Source organism: Delphinus delphis, chromosome 17, assembly GCF_949987515.2.
Source record: "Delphinus delphis chromosome 17, mDelDel1.2, whole genome shotgun sequence".
Taxonomy (NCBI): domain Eukaryota; kingdom Metazoa; phylum Chordata; class Mammalia; order Artiodactyla; family Delphinidae; genus Delphinus; species Delphinus delphis.
The window spans coordinates 49325201-49347760 of record NC_082699.1 but is presented as its reverse complement, the minus strand read 5'-3'; the positions used below and the strand labels follow the sequence as shown (position 1 = coordinate 49347760).

Here is a 22560-nt window from a genome sequence, read left to right as displayed (position 1 = left end):
CATCAGACTCAATTCTACCTCATGATTGGGTCCTGAGTGACCAGCTGAGACCTGTTAGTTTAGATGCTATATTTCTGATGGACGCCACTGATGTTTTTTAATAACGTTCATGTCTCAATCAAATGCCAAGAGATTCATCAGTTTGGGCGTAATAATTTCTGCTGTGCTGCTGCACAGTTGTAGAACCTGACTGGGAGCCATAACCCCTCCACCTCCACGTTGACCTCCCGTAGGAGACTGAATAATGGTTCCCCAAAATATCAGATCCTAATCCCTGGAATCTGAAAATATTACCTTATAAAGAAAGAGGGCCCTTGCAGATGTGATGAGGGATCTTGCCATGGGGATTTCATCCTAGTGGGCCTTAAATGCCATCACAAGTGTCTTTATAAGAGAGAGGCAGGGAGAGATTACACACAGAGAAGAGGAGGCAATGAGACCAGGGAAGCAGAGATTAGAGTGATACAGAGTTACTAGAAGCCGGAAGATGCAAGGAAAGTACCCTCCAAAGGCTCGGGAGGGAGAACAACCCTGCTGACATCTTGATAACAGACTTCCGGCCTCCAGATCTGTGAAAGAATACACTTCTGTTGTTTTAAGTCACCGAGTTCGTGGTAATTGTACAGGAGTCATGAGAAACGAATATGCTCCCTTTTCCTTATCTCCAGAGAATATCTGAACTAGACTTAAGTGCATCAGAGAGAGGAAAAGTAGCTGGAATTTTAGCTGCTTGCCTTAGTAGTTCCTTCTGCTTTAGTGGCAAAAGGAACAGGATGAGGGGAGGGAATCTGAGAACAGGACTCAGGTCTCTGGCTCTTACCCTTTAGCTCTGTGACTTAGAGTGTTTAAAATCTCTGATCCTTAGTTTTGCCTGAAAATGAGAAGGTTCAACTTGATTAAAAGATTTTCAAATGTTGTTTACAGATTCCATTATGACTTTTTGTTTTAATCTCAATATTAAAACACATATGTTGAATTCTTTGAACATTTTAATAGTTTTAAACACTCAAATATATTATGTGTTAATTAGCAACACTTTGAAGACCAATTGTGTAATAAATTCTGCCTCCAGCTTAGTTTATTTTGGTGTTGACCACAGAATACCGCTTCTCATTCTGCCTATGTTTAATTCAATGATTCTCATCGAGGGACAACGACAGAATACCCTAGGGTTGCTTTGCCAAAAAACTCCAGAAATCCAGGCCCATCCTAAGATATTCTGATTTAGTAGGTTTTAGTATTCTGCAAAAGACTTAAATACTACAGAACAATCTGGAGAACCAACACAGACCATCGCTCTTTTTATCACCCTTCCCCCAAACCATTCAATGGGCGCTAATATCCTGTCCTACACGGTATCTTGTTCAACATGGAACATTTTTATCAGTGAAGATTGAAGATCTTTGATTTCATCTTTGATTTGGTCTTCAGTATCTGTTATTATGGAACTCGTACCCAGACCTGTCCTTCTCTTGGTATAGGCTCCCACTACCCCCATTTGGACCACCACTATGGCCTTCTAACTCATCTCCCTCTCTCTAGCATCTAGGCCTCACACTCACTCTATCACCATTCCTAAACACAATTTTCATTTCATGACTCTACAAAGCAAGGTACAAGGCAAGTCCATAAACCTCAGCCTGGCATTCAAGGTCTTGTGACACCAGATTCCTATTTATTCCCTTATTTTCTTTAACTTTACAACCTGAGCCTTCTTCTTTTACTTTTTAAACAGTTTTTAAAAATTTCTTTTGATGTGGACCATGTTTAAAGTCTTTACTGAATTTGTTACATCACTGCTTCTGTTTCATGTTTTGGTTTTTTGGCCGCCAGGTACGTGGGATCTTAGCTCCCTAACCAGGGATCCAACCCGCACCCACTGCACTGCAAGGTGAAGTCTTAACAACTGGACTGCCAGGGAAGTCCCTGAGCCCTCTTCCTTAAAAAAGCATTTTTTATTCACGCTTCACCCTCACATGCTACTCTAATGCCATCATTTACAATGATCTCTACATGTACAAAAACCTTTATCTTCCTCTGTACTCTGCAGGGCCTGGTTCTGGTCCAAATGTCACTATTTCAGCCTATGCTATCTGTTTCCTTCTGTGAATGGGCTATTAGAACTTATTTTCAACTATACAAACGGTACTGGAAATATTTTTTTGGATATAGTGCATAGGTATTTCAGGGCTCTCCAAAGGACAGGTAGTTTTCCTTATCATTCTACCTACCTTTTTGTACCCTACCCTGCCCATAAAGTCTTTCCCAACTCTTTCATCCCATATCGGTTTCCCTTTTTCATTTTGCCTTTCTACTCTCCTTAGTCTCACTCAGCCTTCACACCTGGTCCTAGTTTACCTTGTAGTGTTTCCCAACATTGTCACATATTAGAAGCACCTGAACAGATTTAAAAAGATTTAAAACATCAACTAAGGTCAAGGTTTTACATTTAAAAACTGTTATTCTCAACAAGCAACTGGAGAAAAGTTCTCGACCACACAGTATTTATAGGCTATGTTTGGGACTAGCACCTTATGTTCATTATGCTACCAAATCTAATAAGGATGAATAATAGTGCATCACAGGGCTTCCCTGGTGGCGCAGTGGTTGAGAATCTGCCTGCTAATGCAGGGGACACGGGTTCGAGCCCTGGTCTGGGAGGATCCCACATGCCGCGGAGCAACTAGGCCCGTGAGCCACAACTACTGAGCCTGAGTGTCTGGAGCCTGTGCTCCGCAACGAGAGAGGCCGCGACAGTAAGAGAGAGGCCCGTGCACCGCGATGAAGAGTGGCCCCCGCTTGCCACAACTAGAGACAGCCCTCGCACAAGAAACGAAGACCCAACACAGCAAAAATAAATTAATTAATTAATAAACTCCTACCCCCAACATCTTCTTTAAAAAAAAAAATAGTGCATCACAACCTACTTGCAAACAGTGTGTCTTAACCACAGGTACTTGCCTTTCCAGATCGGGGCGTTTCTCAGACTGCAGTGGACCGCATCTCTCTTGATGGGCGACAGGCGCCATCTTGACTACTGAATCACACGTCAACATCTCTGGGTGGCTCATTAGATCCTCTATGATCTAACCCACATTATCTGCTCTCCACTCTCCCTCAACGCGCAAACCCTCAGAAAGAACAAATGAGATGCGTGAAAACTAGTGTCTTTTACAAATTGCCCGCATGAAGTTTGTGCATCTTTACTCATCAGGGTCACTTTACCGCTTCGCTGCTCCTCAAAATGCAAACCTCTCTCTGGTAAACTCCATCTAAAAGCTGGCTGCGGCACTTCCCCGATGGCGCAGTGCTTGGGAGTCTGCCTGCCAATGCAGGGGACGTGGGTTCGATTCCCTGGTCCGGGAAGTTGCCACACGCCGCAGAGCAACAGTTGTGGCCCGTGTGCCACAACTACTAAGCCTGAGCTCTAGAACCCTCGAGTCACAACTACTGAGCCCGCTCGCCGGGAGCCTGTGCTCCACAACAAGAGAAGCCACCGCAGTGAAAAGACGGTGCACCACAACAAAGAGTAGCACCCGTTCAATGCAACTAGAGAAAGCCTGCGCGCAGCAACGAAGACCCAATGCAACCAAAAATAAATAAGTAAAAAAAAAAAATTAAAGAAAATAAAATAAAAAATAAAAGTTGGGTGCACTTGATCATCTTTGGTGCCGATTCTCATGGTAGACTTTGTAAGCCTTTCAGACATTCATGAAATTGTTCTTTTTTGTGTGCTACAGTTGGGGGTGGGTAGAGAACAGAGAGCTAGTGCTTCTTCTACATATTAATAATGAACTTTTCTAGTTCCAGAGGCTGGAGTTTCCGGTTCATTTTAATAAAGTAAGTTATATTAACTGTTTTGTCATCATGTTACTACAGCTATCCAGTACTGTTTTGAACCTATTCTTGTTACAAAGAACGGGTATATAGGGTTTCCCTTGTATTTAAAAAAAAAAAAAGTATGCCAAACTTCTCCAACAATCTGGAATTTTATTCCATCCATATACATGCATAGTAACAACATTTGTTGAGAAATTATTTCTATCAGAAGTAGAACATTATCTTTGTGATCACCAGGTGCAGTATTGCTACTCTTATATTTAAATAGATCTTATATATGAATTAAATTCATACTTGCAGCATTGAGTTTAGGGTTTCGATTTAGACTGTGCCTTTCAAAAGATAAAACCGATTAATACTACCTCATTACTTACAATACTGCTTCCAGTAATTTTGTTCATTCTTATAAAGTATTGCATTTAACAGCAAAGTTTAAAAATTGAGACAGAGCTGCATCAGCGAAAGAAAATACAAGTACTATACAAGAAAAAAATTGCCGTCTTCATTTAACATACATGTTTCAGATTAAGAAAATGGACAGAAACATACGGCTACATACAAATGCAAAGCCTAGTTACTAAGAGACTGTATCTGCTAAAATATAAAGTGCAAACGGAGCCTGATTATCCAAGAACTGAAATCTTAAGGCGAACTTATAGCACGTGTATTTAGAACATCTTTGCAAGTTATATTTTAGCATATACATGTATCTGCAACAGCATATAAGAAGAAATCAAGATACACAAGTGCTTTGGAAGCTATTTCTAAAATGCTTTTCTGTATTGTTTGTGACTATTTTCTTTAAAAGCTACTATACAGTGCAAACCATATATGCTACACAATAACTATACAATAACATTACAAATGACTTTAATATAAAGTTTTTAAATAAAAAATAACATAACCACAGCTATGAATACTGCTGGTAAAATAAATTAATTTTCTTTTAAAATGGCACCAATAATACACTTTACTAATGGACTGTAATGAAATTACACCTTAAGTCTTCAACTCAGCCATAATGAATTGTCTCCTGATTGCCCAGATGTAATTCAAACAGCTTTCTTTTTCTTTTTTTTTTTGCTTTTTTTTTTTTTCTGTACTGGGTAGAACAACATACTAAACACTGGTACCAAAGGTGAGTGATGTTTATTTATTTTGTGATTTCATTTGACATGTTCTGCTGCATGTGAGGAGCAATAAAACTTCTTGTGAGTTATAAAGTTTGAGAGGTTGTTGAACTGGATGTCACACAGCCGGCAATATTTCCCACTGGTTGGAGCCTGGGTGGAGCCATTCACACCTTTAGCTATACTAGACAACTGGTCCTCTGTGGAGGGAATTCCTGGGGAGACGTTCTCGTTCGTGGCTAATGGGTTCTCCGAGATCCAGGAGGGAGATTTGCGGCTGTCTTCATGCTGAGGATTCTGGGCAATGTTCTCTTGCTGTGGGTTGGCGGCAGGGCGCTCGTCTTGCTTCAGTCCACCATTCACTATGACCATGCCTCGATTTTTGGGCAACAACGGCAGGGAATCTTTCTTCGGCACAGCGCACCCATTGGAAGAAGCCTGGCTTTTGGGAGATTCATTTTCCGCGTTTGTGCTTTGGTCCACGTCAGCGTTATGGATGACAAGAGAACCAGAAATATAATCACTTGGCTTTATTCCATAATAAGGAGAGAGCTGGTCGGCTCCTTTTGCCTTCTTTATTGCTCCAGGGTACAGGCATTGTGGAAGAAACAAATGTTTGTTTTCTTCTTTTGTCGCAATGAGCTGAGCGGCTTCACTGAAGACTTTCAGGCCCTGCAGGGTTGCTAAGTGGGATGAAAATAAGTTTCCGTTGGGGGAAGGCTGCTTCAGATTCCCATTTTTCTCACATTTTATGATGCTTCTTTCATAGCTGACATCGGGGCTGTTTCGTTCGCTTTCTGGATTCGGAAACACTTTGCTGTCGAGCGGAGCCAGGTCATTACGCTGGTGTGCAGTGACCGGGCAGAAATTCTGCTTGTGGGCCAGGTAGTTTTCTACCTTGTTGAAACTGATCTTACACACAGTGCACTCGTGGTAGTCCAGCAGCCTTTTGGGAGATGCAGTCGTCCGCTCAGACTGGGATAAACACTTTTTGCTGAGATCTATGGGCACGTCCATCTCTAGGCAGGAAACACTGGAATGAGTAGTGTCACATTTGGAAACCGGAACACACTTGTTAATCGTGAGGGACGTTTCCAAGTGCTTTGAGACAATTCCTGGAAAGATATCACATCTTGGATGGTAGCACTCTCCCAGCCCTTCCGTGGGTTCTTGAGTGGAGGTACAAGGATTGCTGAGGTTGGCTACGTCGAGAAATCGCTGTTGGACTAGCGGAGGCCTTTGCTCCTGTTCAGGAAGACACATCTCATACATCTTCCTGCGCTTGCGCGTACGCATGGTTCTCTGCACGGCAGGCACTTTGTTGGAAGCTGACCTCTTGAGCGGAGGGTCGTGGCGCGTAGCACAGTAATACTGTTTGTGGACCATGTATGTTTCGTGCCGGCTGAAAGTAATGTTGCAAGCTTCACAGGTAGTCTTATTTGGGTCACTTTCCCCATCCACTAAGGGGACACTGGGATTTTTCACATCAACAGGTTTTCCATTAATTTTATCATCATTGCTGTTGGGGGTGGAGAGCTTCTTAGCTTGAATGGAAAAGTCCTTGTCGTGGCCCTTCCCATTTGGCCCAATTAAATCTAAAACAGTGGAAGAATTGATGCAGGGTGTTTGAAGAAGTGGATTCTCAGGATCAGCAGAATGAGCGGCTGGATTGAGAAGGTTTATGGAGGTTTGGCCAGTGTTGGGACTCACGGCCTCAGGCATCTTTTCTGAAACACCAGGGAACTCTGGGGACTTGGCCATCTGCTGCCATCGGCTGCTGCAGTAATGTTTTTTGTGCACTAGATAATTATCCAAATTATTGAATGTTATGTTACACTCAAAACAGGTAGCCCCTTTGGGCATCAAGGGGCTGTAAATGACGGGAGGGTAGCTACTACTTCCGTGCCTCAGTCGCCGATGTACCAGTTCAGACATCTTGGCTAAGATCTCTGAAGCTTGAGGGACCATTGTGATATCTTGGGGAAAAGCAAACTGAGATAGAAAGGGTCCCACGGGGAAAGAAGGCCCAATATTAGGCTGAACTGGAGATGAGGCAAGTCTTGGACTAGAGGGCTCAGACTTTATTTTCGTGTAAGAAAAGCTTTGTTTATTTGTTGCAGACTGAATTTCGGGTCTCTGGTTAGTGAGAAAGAGCTGAGTCTTTTTCTCACACTTGTCCAGCTCCGTGTCAGAGCTCGCATCTTTAGTCTGCATGGCCTTTTGGGGGAGTTCACTTCTGGTCAGCAGGTCTGTGGCTGGCTGTAAGCTGTCTTCGGTTCCACTTGGAGAGTGTTCCATGTCACTTTCTCTGGGCAGTTTGCTGCCAGGGACATGGAGCTCCTGGTGCTGCAATAACTCCCTCTGAGTCTGGAAGCCGAAGTGGCAGTGATTGCATCGGAAGGCAGCTTGAGTGAGATGGGAGAACAGGTGTTGGTGAAAGTTGATCACAGAATCAGCAGTGTAGCTACAGACGGTGCATTTTAGACTAGTACCAGGGGGGAGGAATTCTTCCATTTTCACTCCTGGAGGAACATACAAAATCAGAATACTGAGAACCACACATATTGGTTTTCTAATGATATGAACCGTTACTAATGACCTCATGTGTCCAACACAGCAGAAACGAACTGAAATCTTTCGGAATCTTATTTGTGATAGTAACGTTTTTCTTGTGACGTCCTTCACCATAGATGATGATAATAACAGCCCTTTATGGTTTCCAAAGCACTTTCGTGAATATTATTGCATTGTAGTGGGATAGGCATCATTGTTTCAATGTTACAGGTCGGGAAACACATGCAAGGAGGCTAAAGGAATTGATTATGGTAATAAAGCTATTCGGTGATGGATCCATGACTAAACTTCAGATTTTATAATTTCTAATCCAATAACCTTCTTACCACAGCACTATGCTCTACATTAGGAAGAAGCAGGCATTAGTTAGAGTTGATAGTGATAACCTATGTGCAAATCAAATAAATCTTAGTGCATTTAGTGTACCAGATTGGGTCTTTATTCAAAAGAATCCAAATAGAAGCCGTTTTCTAAAGTAATTAATAACCTACTAATTTATCTTTGGTACAAATTTAGAATTTTATTCATTGGTTTTGCTGAACATGGTTTATCTCTATCCAGGGCTGATATTGGTACCAGTACATTAATGTAGTCATTTAGGACCGACATCCATGCTGATTGGTCATGGCCTGTTTTTAGTCAGTTATTAAATATTTTGAATATCACCACTGACTGGTGGGTAAGCCTCAATGCAATATTGTGATTTACAAGGAATATGTATTTGGTCATTCTGATGAGTAAAATCTATTTCTCATATATATTTGGTCTTTATCCTTGGTTCCCAGCTCACAGCTTCTAAAACTCTTGGAGTTTCCTGTGATAAGAGTGATAAAGGTGGCTTTGCTATGTTACTGAGGTGACTTTTGGAAAGCCCTTAGGTAACCTAAGGATGGGTGGTTGTTAGGAGAAGCAATCTTGTGATTACAGGGGTTGGAACTTTCATTCTTCCCCTCCTCCACTTCTGGGAAGAGGGGCTAGAGATTAAGTTCAATTGCCAATGGCCAATAACTTAATCAATCCTGCCTATGTAATGAAGCCTCCGTAAAACCCCACAAAAAACAGAGTTCAGAGAGCATCTCAGTTGGTAAACATGTGGAGATCTGGGGAGAGTGGCAGGCTCTGAGAGCCCTTGGAAGCACCTTGCCCGTTCCCCAAACCTAGCCCTATGCATCTCAGCCATCTGGCTGTTCCTGAGTTATATCCTTTTACAATAAACCAGTATCTGGTGAACAAATGGGTTTTCTGAGTTCCGGGAGACACTCTAGCAAAGCAGTCAAACCAAGGGGGTGTCTTGGTGACCTCTGATTTATAGCTGACTGGTCAGAAGCACAAAAGACTAAAGTCTGCATTGGGGTGGCAGTGGGGGAGTCACTCTTGTAGGACTGACCCCTTAATCTGGGGAATTTAATGCTCTCCCTGCATAGTGTCAGAATTGAGCGGAGTTGCATTGCAAGACACTCAGTGGGTGTCTGAAGAATTACTTGGTCGGGGGGACCCCTTCCCCTATGAATTGGAATCAGGATCTGGATACTTTTACTTACTCAGGTCAACTCTTGTTCCCATTTGTTGGCATATGGTTACATCAGGCTTGGTTCCTCCTCTCTGCCCTCTAGACTTAAATGAGAATTGTCTTTTATATTTATAAGATGAAAATATGGCAGAGAGATAGAGATAAAAGGGGACTTCTTTTATTTGTCTCCTTTTCTCCTTGGCTAATCCAATACTCATTTTCCTGTTGAGCTGGGAAGATCCCTCTATCTCTATTTTTGTTTTGCGCGTGACTTTACACTCACCGTGTGAGACAACCAACCTGTTTCTGCTTCCCCTGCTTTATCACCTCATAAAGACAGCTCTTTGTAGGGAGAGGGAAGAGAATAAGTAGAAAGGAAACAGCTTATTTTTATAGGTGCAAAGACAAAAGCTTGCACTGTACTAGAGCACTGGAGGTTGGAGTTAGTTTTTTTTAAACTGAGCACCTATTTCCATTTTTAATTATTCAACCCAAGCAAAAACAGCAAAGGAAGTCACCCGGAGGTGACTTACAAGTTTCATATTCTGAATAACTATGATTCCCAAACCTTGGTTTGCCCTATCCAAGAATGTTCAAAGAAATATCTAAAATTAATATAATTCTGTACATTTGATTCATTTCAGTTGTTTTTAAAATATAGGAATTAGAATACTATGTATGATACTGACAACAATTGGGCATACAATTCCAAAATAAATGGGAATAGTTGCCACCTTGCTCTCAAGAACAGGCTTAAAAAAAAAAAGAAAAAGAAACTTGTTTTTCAGCATAATTACTTTAGTTGAGAACAAACTAGAATGATTTAGCCTGTAAACTGAGCACTGTAAGTCGTTAGAAAATAATTCAGACCCAAGTCCTTTGAATAGAGTATACTTGTTCAGGACAAAAGATAATAACCAGCTGGTCCAGCAAGTTTAAGTTTGATTTTATAGATAGATAGAGATGTATGAATGTACGTATATATGTAGAGAAAGAAGAGGGTCTCCTGGAGTAGAAGAAGAAACAAGAGAGGCACTCACCACTGTGTGAGTTCATGTGCATTTCTAGAGCTCGGGCATTTGAAAAGCTCTTGGTGCACTGTGGGAAGGGGCACATACTGGAAATCTGAGGAGTGCTGTCTTCGTTTTCCTCTGACACTGGAGCAGTTTCTCTTTGTCTCCCACTGCAATAGTACATCAAATGGGCTTGCAGATTCCGCTCACTCCGATACCAGATGCCACAGGACTTGCAAGGGAATATATCCTCTGCAGGCAGAAACACAGGGACACGTTAGCTGCTGCCCACTTGGAGCCAACCATGGGTAAAGCAGCATTTGGTTCAGTTTTTCTCAGAGTCTGCTCCCAGGTTATGAATTAGGCAATCAGACAGGGGCTAGTGCAGTCTTGGGTGTTGTTCCACAGTACAGGACTATTTTTAAAGAAATGTTCCACTTAATGCAGTTTACCTTCCCACAGACTCTTTAGAAAGTGGTACTCTAGGAGAATCCCAACATAAAGCAAAAGAGATTAATCCTAAATTGTTTATATTGTACTTATAGTTTAGAAAAATAGGCATTTATAAATAGCAATGTGAATTGGTTTATCTGCTTGGTTAAAAGGTAACGGATCTAATGGCTGAACTAAAGTTAGCTTTGATGCCAACTCCTGACATCATTGGTCCATTTAATAAATTAATTACAGAGTACCTCCTTAGTGCCAGATCTATGCTGAGTTGGGTGTAAAACAAAATGAGAGACCAAACAGCTGTTGTTAAGGAGCTTAGATCTCCTGGGGCTGGTTAACAAGTGGTTCGTTTGTTCATTACATTAGAACGTGATGACCACACACAGTGATGGAGGTACTTGAAGAAGTCAGAGAAGGATTTAGAGGGAAGATGATGACATGCCTTAGCTGCCTTGTGAAGGATGAAATTAAGCTAGTCAGGTGGAGAAGAGGATTGTGTCCTCCTAATCAAGGGATCAGCTATGGGAGCTTGAGAGAGGGACTGGGTGGAGGCTGGGAGGCTATTCTGTAATCTCAGGCAAGGGGCTGGGAGAGATGAGGTTGTAGAAGTCAGGGACAGACTCCCAAAGGCCCTGTCAGCTTTTTTAAGTTTAGATTTCTATCTCAATGGTTATGGAAAATGACTGAATCATTTCAAGCAATAGACTGACAGAATCAGCTATGATATAATCCTAACAGTGGAGTTTTGAAGGTAGTGAATTTGGAAGGAAGACTTACGACTGGTAGGAGACAACTGCAGTAATCTAAGTGAAATATGACAGAATTTAAATTGTAGCTAATAGTCATGTACTATTTGTTAAGTCATGCTATAATATGTATGATATGTATTTCTCATGTATTCATTCATGGAAAATTTCTCTCTCTGTGTTTTCCCCTCATTCATTAATAGGTGAAGAATGTGAGGTTGAGTAACTTGCCATTATCATGCAACTGGGTGAACTGGGATTGGAAAACCCTGGTGTAAACACTCTTCCATAATGCCTCAATGAAAGGGGGACAGAGAGAAGCAAAGTTATACTGAGGAAGCAGAACTGACTGGAAGTGATGACCACTATTTTGCAATTAGATGTTAGAGCAGAAGGAAAGGTTTCTCCTCGGTGCCTAGACTTCTTGTTGGCATTTCTGTGTTAAGGGATGTTTTCATTCATCTCTACAGGGAATAGAAGACAGATGGGTGATGAATTCAGGCTGGGGCACATATGGAGTGACTAAATCTGACACTGTATTGTGCAAACTTGGCACTTTTGTAGTGCCTCTGATCAGAGGGATGGCAGATAACACTGTAAACTGGGATTAATCCAGGCACACTGGGGCATATGGTCACAGTAGATATGTGGGAGTAGATATTTCTGTGAGAAAGAGACAGGAACATTGCAAAGATGGCAAGAGAGGTCTGAAACTCGCCAGAAACAGCTGGACTTGTGATTTATAAACTGTTAATGTATAGTGAGTTGGAACACATGATAGTGAAGGAGTTGGCTCAGGAGATCCTGTTGAAGGAGAGAAGGAGAAAAGTAAGGACCAAATTCTAGCAAATGAGAAGTAAGGACAGCAGGTACAATACAGAATTTTAAAATACAATTTAATTACAAAATTATATACTACTGCTGTTTATTATTTAGCCCCTCCCACCCAAGTTTTAGTTACATTTATACTTTTCAGAGGCCCAGTGTATAGTAAAGGGTTTATTTTTCAGGATGACTTTAACTGATTAACTAATTTAAGAACGAGAACAAAGCCTGTATGCATCTATGGTGATATATTTGGGATTAATAGTTATCTTGCTATAGAAAGCCAACAGAGTATTCCTTCAAATATAATTAGAATTAACATTCACACACTGGAGTGTCACAATAATATAAGAAACTCCTAGAATAGGTGGTAACAAAATCATTTTGCCTCAGTTTCAAGTTGGGTCCATGTTATTTCAAGTTCCTCACTATTCAAATCAAACTAAAGATTCAGTAAACAAAACAACTCCATTTACATTAAGGAAATTCAGAAATAGTAGCTTGGGTTGTGTACACTGAATCCACTGGTTGGATGCAGAGTAATTCCAGATACACCTGAGAAGTTCTTCATTCTAAAGGATGCTGTTACAGCAAGAACATAATTACTGTTGAATATATATGTATGTACATATGTATACATATATAATATAAGACATGATTGTAGTCTCTAGACTTCTGCATCATTCAAAGTCTCAGGGATTTTCAAGGACATTTTTGACTCAATGCAATGTTTCACTTGCCACTGGCTTGAGAATCTATTCTCCTCTTAAGATGTACTCACGTTTTCTCACAGAGCTAGATAAAAGCAGAGCAGAGTCTAGAATTCTGATCTTGGGACTCCTAGATCACTGATTTTATGTCAAGGAAATACAAACTAAGTTCAATAGTCCTTTTAACAGACTATAATCACAAAGGTATATTTGCCAGGGCACATTTTAAAATTCTCCATATAAAGTATTCTAAGATTATACGTATTTTTCTTTCCTTCTCTTTATTTTTTTTTTACATTAGCTGATGTCTTGATTCATCCAGCCTACATTTCCCCTTCATTAGTGTATCTAATCAAATTTGATTTTGTGTCCTTTTTCTTATTTTATGTTTTAACTCTATGGCTCTTAATACCAAAACTATTCTACCATAGGAGCGACAATGAAAGCTGTTGGACCTCTTATAGCTAAATCGTCTTGAATGTTGTTTAGTTTAGAATGTCAGATTTTTCTGTGTGACATTCAGGAATCCAACCTGAAATGAATGAATTTAAGTTATTCCTTTTATACTCCCACGAGAAGTGAACACACACACACACACACACACACTTAAAATTGGAGAGAATATAAAATAAAATCATAACACTGGAGAAAAAAGTCTGTCCCTGGTTGCCTGTCAGTAGACATTATTTTTTTCTCTCCCATAAATACCCATCACCACTACAAAGCTATTGTACTGGGCTATTGCACTCAGCACTTACTATTGACAATAGCTGTAGGCAAAATAGAAGCCATGGCAGCTTGCTGAGGGAGCAGCTGAATTGAGTCCAGCAGGCGCGCCGGGTACATCCCTTCTGTAAGAGTCATCTGACTGGCAGCTTGTAGCCTTGAGTCAAAATCCACCACAAAGGCAATTAGCTCTTCACCCTCAGAGATGGCCTTCGTAGTCGTGCACCAAAGCTGACCCCCTATTAAGAAGAAAAAAGAAAAAGAATTGACATAGAATGCTCTAGCCTGCTGTACATTGGATTGATGTCAATAGGACCTTCTCATGTTTTTCACATCAGTTTCTACTGGGGTGGAGTGTTTGATCAAGACAACGGCTGTCCTCCTCTTCCCTTTGTTAACCTAAAACAATAAAACTGCCAGTTACTTTACCAGCGACACAAGTTTAATAGCAAGGAGCTGCAACTCAGGACAGGCAGCTATGGTCAACCACATGAAAGTCTGGTGAAACAAAAGAGAGGAAACTCTTATAGAGAAGGGGAGGTTGGGTGGGGCCATTATAAACAAAAAGCTCATTGGAGGAAATTGAAAGTTCCAAATATAGTGGCTTTTCATTGGCTGAGTTGTTACATTCTTTCATTGGCTGAGCTGTTGTCAGACAAGGAGAAATGCTTTCTTCCTTCAGCTGAGAGGTATTAAGTAGTGTCACTCCCTGATGGAGATGCAAAGTCCATCTCTTCCTGTTGGGATCTACACTGAAGTCAAGTAGTACATGCCAGCTCCCCCTTCTGACTTCCCTACTCCATTTTAGTGCTGTTTCCCTTTATTAATTTTCGTACCTGCCTATGTGGAAAATTGTATTCCTTGCATCAGATGAACTGTTCAGTGACCAACAGTAGCAGAAGATTAATAACCAAGTATAGACATAATCTGTAGAGAGTTTTGTCAACTGTTTGCCTTCCAGCGCTTGACTTAATCATTAACCATGTTATTACATGTTATACTGCCTAAGACCAAGCATGGTAGGGATACAACCACAAAATTTATTTCAGGTGAGGCTTTGAAGTTACTCTTTACGTGCTCTTTCTGTAGCTCATGGAAGTAAGAAGTTATTTCTTTTTCTCTCTCTTCCCCAGATACTGGGGAATGATATATGAATGAATGATACGTAACACTACAAAGCAAGTAAACAAAGTTCCTAAAATTTAGAACATTAAAGTGAAATTCCAGTTAGCTTTCCTCTCCTTATAAGTCTGCTGCCATTTATTTTGGGGGGGTGGGGGGGTGAGCACCGAGTGATCTTTACTTATATAATATTTCTTATAATGCAGCTTCTTTATCTCCTTTTACCCTGATTGAACTTCCTGAAAAGGAGATATGCCAAAGAGCCTTTTCAGAAAGGCTTATTTAAATAAAGATTTGTTTAAATGAAAAGAACCCTCTCTTCAAACACTAAGATAGACTCTGGCTTGGGGCTTCAAATGATCACGTGTGGTGCATTAAAAAGAAAATTAACTATGCAAGTACATCTTCTAATGTATTGGAATGCGATAGTGAATGCTCATTTATTTAACATGTTTAGACAGGCAAAGCACTTATATTTTGTTATCTACACTCTCAGGCCTAGATATGTATCCTGTACAGTTATGCCTGAAGTAATATGGCATACTTGATATGTTATAAAGCTTTTTTTCCTCATTGTGTATATACTGCAAGGCTATATATTGTACTCATTAAGCAAGCAAAAATTGTACCCATTCTGATAAGTAATATTGCTCTGTTTCTCTTTCAGCATAACTGCCTTTTCAACCGCACTTCATTTTTTTCCACCCTGAAAGAGATCATAGTTTTTAAACAACTTGTGGTAAAACGCTGGTGGAAAAGATAACAACAGCATATGATAGGGCAGAGTTGCCTAGAAGATTCAGGACATCGTTTTAGAAACCTCGGACAGTTCATTAAACCAGCTGATTAAATTTCAAAGGTGAGCAGACAAGACACCATCCACGACAGTAAATGTTTGTGAAAAAATAAAGCTGAAATTACAGACCTCGAATTTATATGAAAGTTTCCAAGGAAAACACAAATATACTAAAAGACTAGAAAACAACCATTTTTCACTTTCACTTTAATATATCTGAAAGCATACAAGCTTCCCAAAGTTGAAAACAGATTCACCTTGGTTGGCACTGATGACTTCTTTACAAATATAGAAGCTAAGCGGCATCATCGCGGAATCTGATGAGCATTGAAAAGCGCTAAGTGGTGCTATTTCTGCTGGTGACGCTTCTTCCCCCTGGAAGGCTTCTGCATTTGGCTGTTCGGCCTTCTCTGATGTGCATACAGATCTAAACTACTTACAGCTGTAGACAAGGTAATCATTTGCACCTTATCTTTCCTCTGGGACAAGGTTTATTAAGTGAGTCTGTGTAATAGAGAGGTGGGGAGGGCAGAGGCAGGCACTGCAGTTCAGGTTTAGTTCCTCGCCTGGTTTTTTAGAGTCACTGGATTTCAGTGTTGAACTGAATAACTTGTATTACTGGTAATAGTTTTCCATTTTTTGATCAACTTACATTGTTGGTAAATCGAGCTCTGGCTATGTTTTACAAAAGGAAAGTTTTGAATTCAGGTACCCTGGAGAAATCGATATTTTAGAGAAGGTAGCACCCGGCTAATCTTTATCACAGCAGTGAGCTCAACAGCAGGATGACTCCGAACACTTGGGCTCAGACTTTGAACCAAAAAGATCCAATCAATAAGTAAAATTCACAAAATATTAAGTGAAAATTAAAGCAAGTAAAACATGGGCTTCCGTGGTGGCGCAGTGGTTAAGAATCCGCCTCCCAGTGCAGGGGACGTGGGTTTGAGCCCTGGTCTGGGAAGATCCCACATGCCGTGGAGCAACTGAGCCCATGCGCTGCAACTCCTGAGCCTGCGCTCTAGGGCCCACGAGCCACAACTACTGAAGCCCTCACTCCTAGAGCCCGTGCTCTGCAATGAGAAGCCACTGCAATGAGAAGCCCACGCACCGCAATGAAGAGAAGCCCCCACTCTCTGCAACTAGAGAAAGCCCGCATGCAGCAACAAAGATCCAACACAGCCAAAAATAAATAAATTTATTTTTAAAAATAAATAAATTTATTTTTAAAAATAAATAAATTTATTTTTAAAAATAAATAAATTTATTTTTAAAAATAAATAAATAAATAATAAAGTAAGCCAAAAATGATTTTTCTACATTATTAAGCAGACTGGCAGTAGTAACACATATCTGTTTTCAGATGTTTCATATTTTATCATCTTTAACATTTTATCTCATTTTACGGTTTCGTCAGAGCATATCCTTTTAAAAGGCTGAATCAGACTGAAAATGTACTGTGCAGGTCTGATGAAGAAGTCAATTGTCTTAGGATTTAGTTTTTCAAGTCGTTCATTCATCAGCTATTGATTGGTGTGCCAGGCTGCGTGCTACGGTTTCAGGCACAACTTCACAAACAACCTGAAAGCACACATATAAACAGACAGATTATAACACCACACGGTGGTCCCATCCCCTAGTACTAAAGAAATGTGGGAGGGGTGAGTAACTGAGACTTCTTGGGGGAGTCAGGCAAGCCACCCAATGGGACATTTTTATTGACTCAAGAAGAGTAGAAGTAAAGTAGCAGAAGTATGTGTAGGGAGGACCTGGCAGGTACATCGTTACCGGCAGATACAGGAGCATGCGTGTGAGTGCAGGATTATGGAAGAGGCTGCCTGGCCCTCGGAGGCCAGCAAACCTGGAGCTTGGGGTCTGAGGGAGAAAGAGGTGGATTATGGGCAGTGGTGTGCCAGAGCCAGCCTGTTCTGGATCACAGGGCAGAATGTTCAGTTGTCAGGAATTCTGTGTGCTGGTTGATGTCACGTTGGTAACCTGAAATCAGCTATGGTGAGAGTTGTAGCATTTGCTGTCAGAAACAGTCAAGCACTACAAATCAGGGCTTCCTCCCACAGAAAGTTTAGAGCAGGGGGAGAGTTTTGATGTAACATAAAAACAGTTGTGTCTGGCTCATGGTGGAGAGAATGGTATATATATTTATTTGAGTGAATGAATGATCTGAGCTTCACCCACCCCCCCCCCACCCCGCCAGAATGTAGATCTCAGGGTCTTGAGGAGAGTAAACTGAAGGGGTAGGAAATGTTATCTCGAGGGCTATTAGGAGGCTGTTGTACCAGTTCAGTTGTGAGAAGTGTAAATTGTAGGGGAGAAAAGGGCCAGATTCAAGAGACATAGCTGACAGAGGACTGGGGTGATTTCCTGAGATGCGTAAAAGTAACTCTTGAAAATGACACAGAGGTTTCTGGTTTGCAAAACCAGCTGACGGTAGTTCCATTAACAAGGCAGTAAAGCTGGTATATTACCAAGTGGTATTATACGGACAATAACAGATAATTGGTATTAATTAGGAATAATTTCTTTGGGTCTGATAGGCTAAGGGGTTTATGTGTTTCATCTATTTTAATCCTATCAATCATTCTGTGAGGTGAGTGATAGTTTCCTCATTTAAGAGTTGAGGAGATTGAATCTTGGAGAAGTTAGCTAACGTGCCCAAAGCTATACACATAGCAGAATCACTGGCGGAATCATGATTTAGACTTCTGGCTGTCCAACTCCAAAGCCCAAGTGTGCATGTGTGTTTTATGTATGTGTATGTATATGCATGGGAGTACTGAATTTGGCTTTGAACATGTAGTCTGAGGTACCTGAGAGGCTTTTTGGTGGGTGTAACCAGGAGGCAGTTGGACCTTGGAGGAGAATAAGGCTGGAGAAAAAAAAAATATTTTGGAAGTCATCAACACATTCTAAATAGCTGCGGATGCTCTTTGCATGGATGTGGTAATGCAGGAAGACTACAGCATCAAAAGAGAAAGAACAAAGATTGAAACTTGGAGAATCTCAACATTTAAGATGTGGGTAGAGGAGATGCAATCATTTAAAGACATAGGAAACATATACTTGGAAAGGTTAGAGGGGAACCAAGAGAACGGTGCCGTAAAAGTCAAGGATTGGTTCTTGGAAACAGCTTGGCTGAGTTCTTTTGATGTGAATTTAGAGCATACAACTTGAGGGAGTCATTTATAGGGAGAGATATCCCAAGTATTATAACATAGTTTCAATTACTGATTCAAAAAAAATATTCTCAATGTGGCTGCTAGTGAGGATGTAATCCCATCTGGAGGAAGTACACCGGCCCCAGACTGCTGGGATGCAAATCTTGCCTCTGCCGCTTGCTAACTGTGTGACTTTGAACTTATCACCTAAGCATTCTATCAGTTTCCTCAGCCTTGAAAATGGGGATGGTGATAGTAGTATTGAACTCACGGTATTATCATGAGGATTAAATAAGCAAATATATGTGTGAAAGCTTCAGAACAGCACCTGCCATAGTAAGTGCTATATAACTGTGAACAATTATCCTTTTGGTTTGGTCTGGTTGGGGCTATTTTTCTCATTTCTCACTGCCCTGCTAAGTCGAAGAAAAGAAATCTCACCAGAAAGAAAACATAAACCTACAAATTCAATGAGCACATGTATCTGTGCTTCACTGGAGAGAGCTAACTCATTTTGGAAAAATGATTAAGGCTGCATCGTTTGTGGATCAATACCGATCTTGACCAGTTAGAAACAGATAAGGTTTCTAGCAATCTACATGGGGCTGAGGAGACAGGAGAACCAATTTCTTACCCTACCATTTTTAGAGCTAGGGTAAACACAGCCAACTCTAATTTACAATTCAATGGAAGGTAGGAGTCTTCATCTTGATTAAGAAGCAATCTGAGTGCATGAAAATGATAAATCATGTTGATATTTAGCTTTTTTGGTGTCTTCACTGACTGACCTCACGTTCAATGGAAACAAATCACAGGGTGTTACATTTGGCTTTAAAATGAGAGCACCACTATCAAAAAAAAAACCAACAAACAAATCAAAACACAAACAACCCCCCCAAACCAAAAACACACAAAGAAAACAAACCCAAAAGCCCAAACAAACAAACAAAACCATGAGAAAACAAGGACTGGCAAGGATGTAGAGAAGTTAGAACCCTTGTGCACTGCTGGGGAGAGGATAACATGGTAGTGTCACTGTGGAAAACAGCATGATGGGTCCTCAAAAAATTAAAAATAGAAATACCTATGATCCAGCAATTCCACTTCTGGGTATATGCTCAAAAGAATTGAAAGCAGAGTCTCAAAGAGATATTTGCACACCCATGTTCAGAGCAGCATTATTAAAAACACCTAAAACATGGAAGCAACCCAGCTGTCCACTGAGAGCAGAATGGATAAGCAAAATGTGGTATACACACACACACACACACACACACACACACACACACACACACACAATGGAATATATATATGTATATATATATATATACACACACAATAGAATATATGTGTGTGTGTATATATATGTGTGTATATATATATATATATATATATATATAATGGAATATTTTACAGCCTTAAAAAGAAAGGAAAAAAAAAGAAAAAAAAAAGAAAGGAAATTCTGACAATGCTACAACATAGATGAACTTATTATAAGTGGACCTTATTATAAGTGAAATAAACCAGTCACAAAAAGACAAATACTGTATGATTCCACTTACATGAAGTACTCAGGGTATTCAAAGTCACAGAGACAGAAAGTAGGATGGTGGTTGCCAGGGGCTAAGGGCAGGGGGGAGTGGGGAGTTATTGTTTAATAGGTATAGAGTTTCAGTTTTGCAAGATGAAAAGAGTTCTGGAGATGGATGGTGGTAATGGTTGCACAATAATGTTAATGTACTTAATGCCACTGAACTGTATACTTAAAAATGGTTAATACATTTTGTTATACACACATATATATATACACATATATATATACACACATATATATATACATATATATATATATATATATACGCACCACAATATAAAAATTGGAAAAAAATGAGAGTATTTTTTTTTCACTAAAAAACATTCACTAGAATATTTGTACAAGTTTTTAGTTATAGCTAAGGACAGGAATATAACTTTTATTAAGTGCTTTTCATATGAGATGTATTAAAAAAAAACAGTTGAGGTCTTCTCTCAGTTTTCCTAACGAAGTTACTTTAACAAAGTAATACTTGAAAACTAAGATTTTAGAGGAATGAAGCTGCCGCTGAGATGGAGTTTACTTTCTTTGACCACATTAACTATTTTCATTTGAATGAATGAATTTCTTCGCACAGTAATTCAAGAGCAAATGATCTTTGTCTAAGGGATTATATGCTAATAATGAAGCACTGCTGGCACCCCAAATCACTGAAAATTTATTTGTCCTCAGTGGAAAGATGAACTAGAAAAAGCGTTTGCCTTGTGGGTGAGAAACTTTAGTTCTAGTGCTGACTTGATTATTGGTTACTGTGTGAACTTGGAGAACTGCTTTACCTGCATCATATAACATGACAACCTTAGGCTAGATACCACTAGATTATTATCATCAAGTTGTGAGCAACTTTTTTGCTTCTGTGACCAAAGTGCTAATAATAGGAATAACCTCAGATTTATTAAGCACCTACTATCTGCTCTGCACTGACACTGTGCTAAGTGCTCTGCATCCATTATCTTAATATCTCCCAAGAAAGCAGTGAGGTGGCTTTTATTTGTTGCCTTTTACTGTGAGGTCATGAAGCTGGAAGTGTACATAAACTGTTCAAGATCACACAGCTAGAGTGGACTTGGAGGAAGAGAAGGAGATATGGGAGATGGGATTTGAACAAAGCAGTTTGGCTCTAGATTCTGAATGAAAAACCCAGTGTCCCAAGTCACAGTGCCATCTGATGTTCACTAAGTAAATGCCTTGGTACCTTACCTTGATTACTCAGTTTGAGTAATTAGCACTGCTATCTCTCTGAACCAGAAATGACATATAGCTGTCCAGTTTTCCCAGCACCACTTATTGAAGAGGCTGTCTTTGCTCCATTGTATATTCTGGTCTCCTTTTTCATAGATTAGGTGACCAGAGGTGCATGGGTTTATCTCTGGGCTTTCTATCCTGTTCCATTGATCTATATTCCTGTTTTTGTGCCAGTACCATACTGTCTTGATGTCTGTAGCCCTGTAGTATAGTCTGAAGTCAAGAAGCCTAATTCCTCCAGCTCTGTTTTTTTTTTCCTCAAGATTGCTTTTGCTATTCGAGATCTTTTGTGTTTCCCTGAAAACTGTAAAATTTTTTGTTCTAGTCCTGTGAAAAATGCCATTGGTAATTTGATAGGGATTGCATTGAATCTGTAGATTGCTGTAGTCATTTTTACAATATTGATTCTTCCAATTCAAGAACATGGTATATCTCTCCATCTGTTTGTGTCATCTTTGATTTCTTTCATCAGTATGGTTCACTTTATGAAACAGTGTTAAGAAGATGTACACAGTGATAAGACATAGCTTTAAAATGCATAGCCACAATGTGGAGAATAATGTAAATCTTTGTGGTGTGGAAGTAATGTCAGGTTATCTTCTAACATGACTAATAGCTTACACTTAGAAAGCACTTACTATGTGCCAAGTACTATTCTAAACGTTCCACACCTATTAAATATGGATGTAGCATTTGTCCAAGTTTAGCTGGACACTAAAAGGGTATCACAATTCTTTATAACCATGACTGCACAGTAGATTCACCTGGGAGCTTTTTTTTTTAAATTAATTTTATTTTTGGCTGTGTTGGGTCTTCATTGCTGCGAGCGAGCTTTCTCTAGTTGCGGTGAGCAGGCTTCTCATCGCAATGGCTTCTCTTGTCGCAGAGCATGGGCTCGAGGCGCACGGGCTTCAGGAGTCGTGGCTCAGAGGCTCTAGAGCACAGGCTCAGCAGTTGTAGCACATGGGCTTAGCTGCTCCGTGGCATGTGGGATCTTCCTGGACCAGGGCTCGAACCCATGTCCCCTGCATTGGCAGGCGGATTCTTAACCACTGCACCACCAGGGAAGCCCACACCTGGGAACTATTAATCAACGCTGCTTTCTGGGT

The 22560-nt window shown here is 40.3% G+C and overlaps 1 protein-coding gene across 1 annotated transcript in view; it reads right to left on the bottom strand.

The window, feature by feature from the left end:
* Positions 1-3954: 3954 nt before the first annotated feature.
* Positions 3955-22560, bottom strand: part of ZFPM2 (zinc finger protein, FOG family member 2) — a 464371-nt gene continuing 445765 nt past the window's right edge. The window contains exons 6-8 of the mRNA XM_059995051.1: positions 13557-13763; positions 10095-10319; positions 3955-7492 (exon numbers count right to left, since the gene is read on the bottom strand). Of these exons, the coding sequence (XP_059851034.1) occupies positions 5007-7492; positions 10095-10319; positions 13557-13763 (2918 nt within the window). The 3' untranslated portion in view covers positions 3955-5006. The remainder of the gene's footprint in view (positions 7493-10094; positions 10320-13556; positions 13764-22560) is intronic.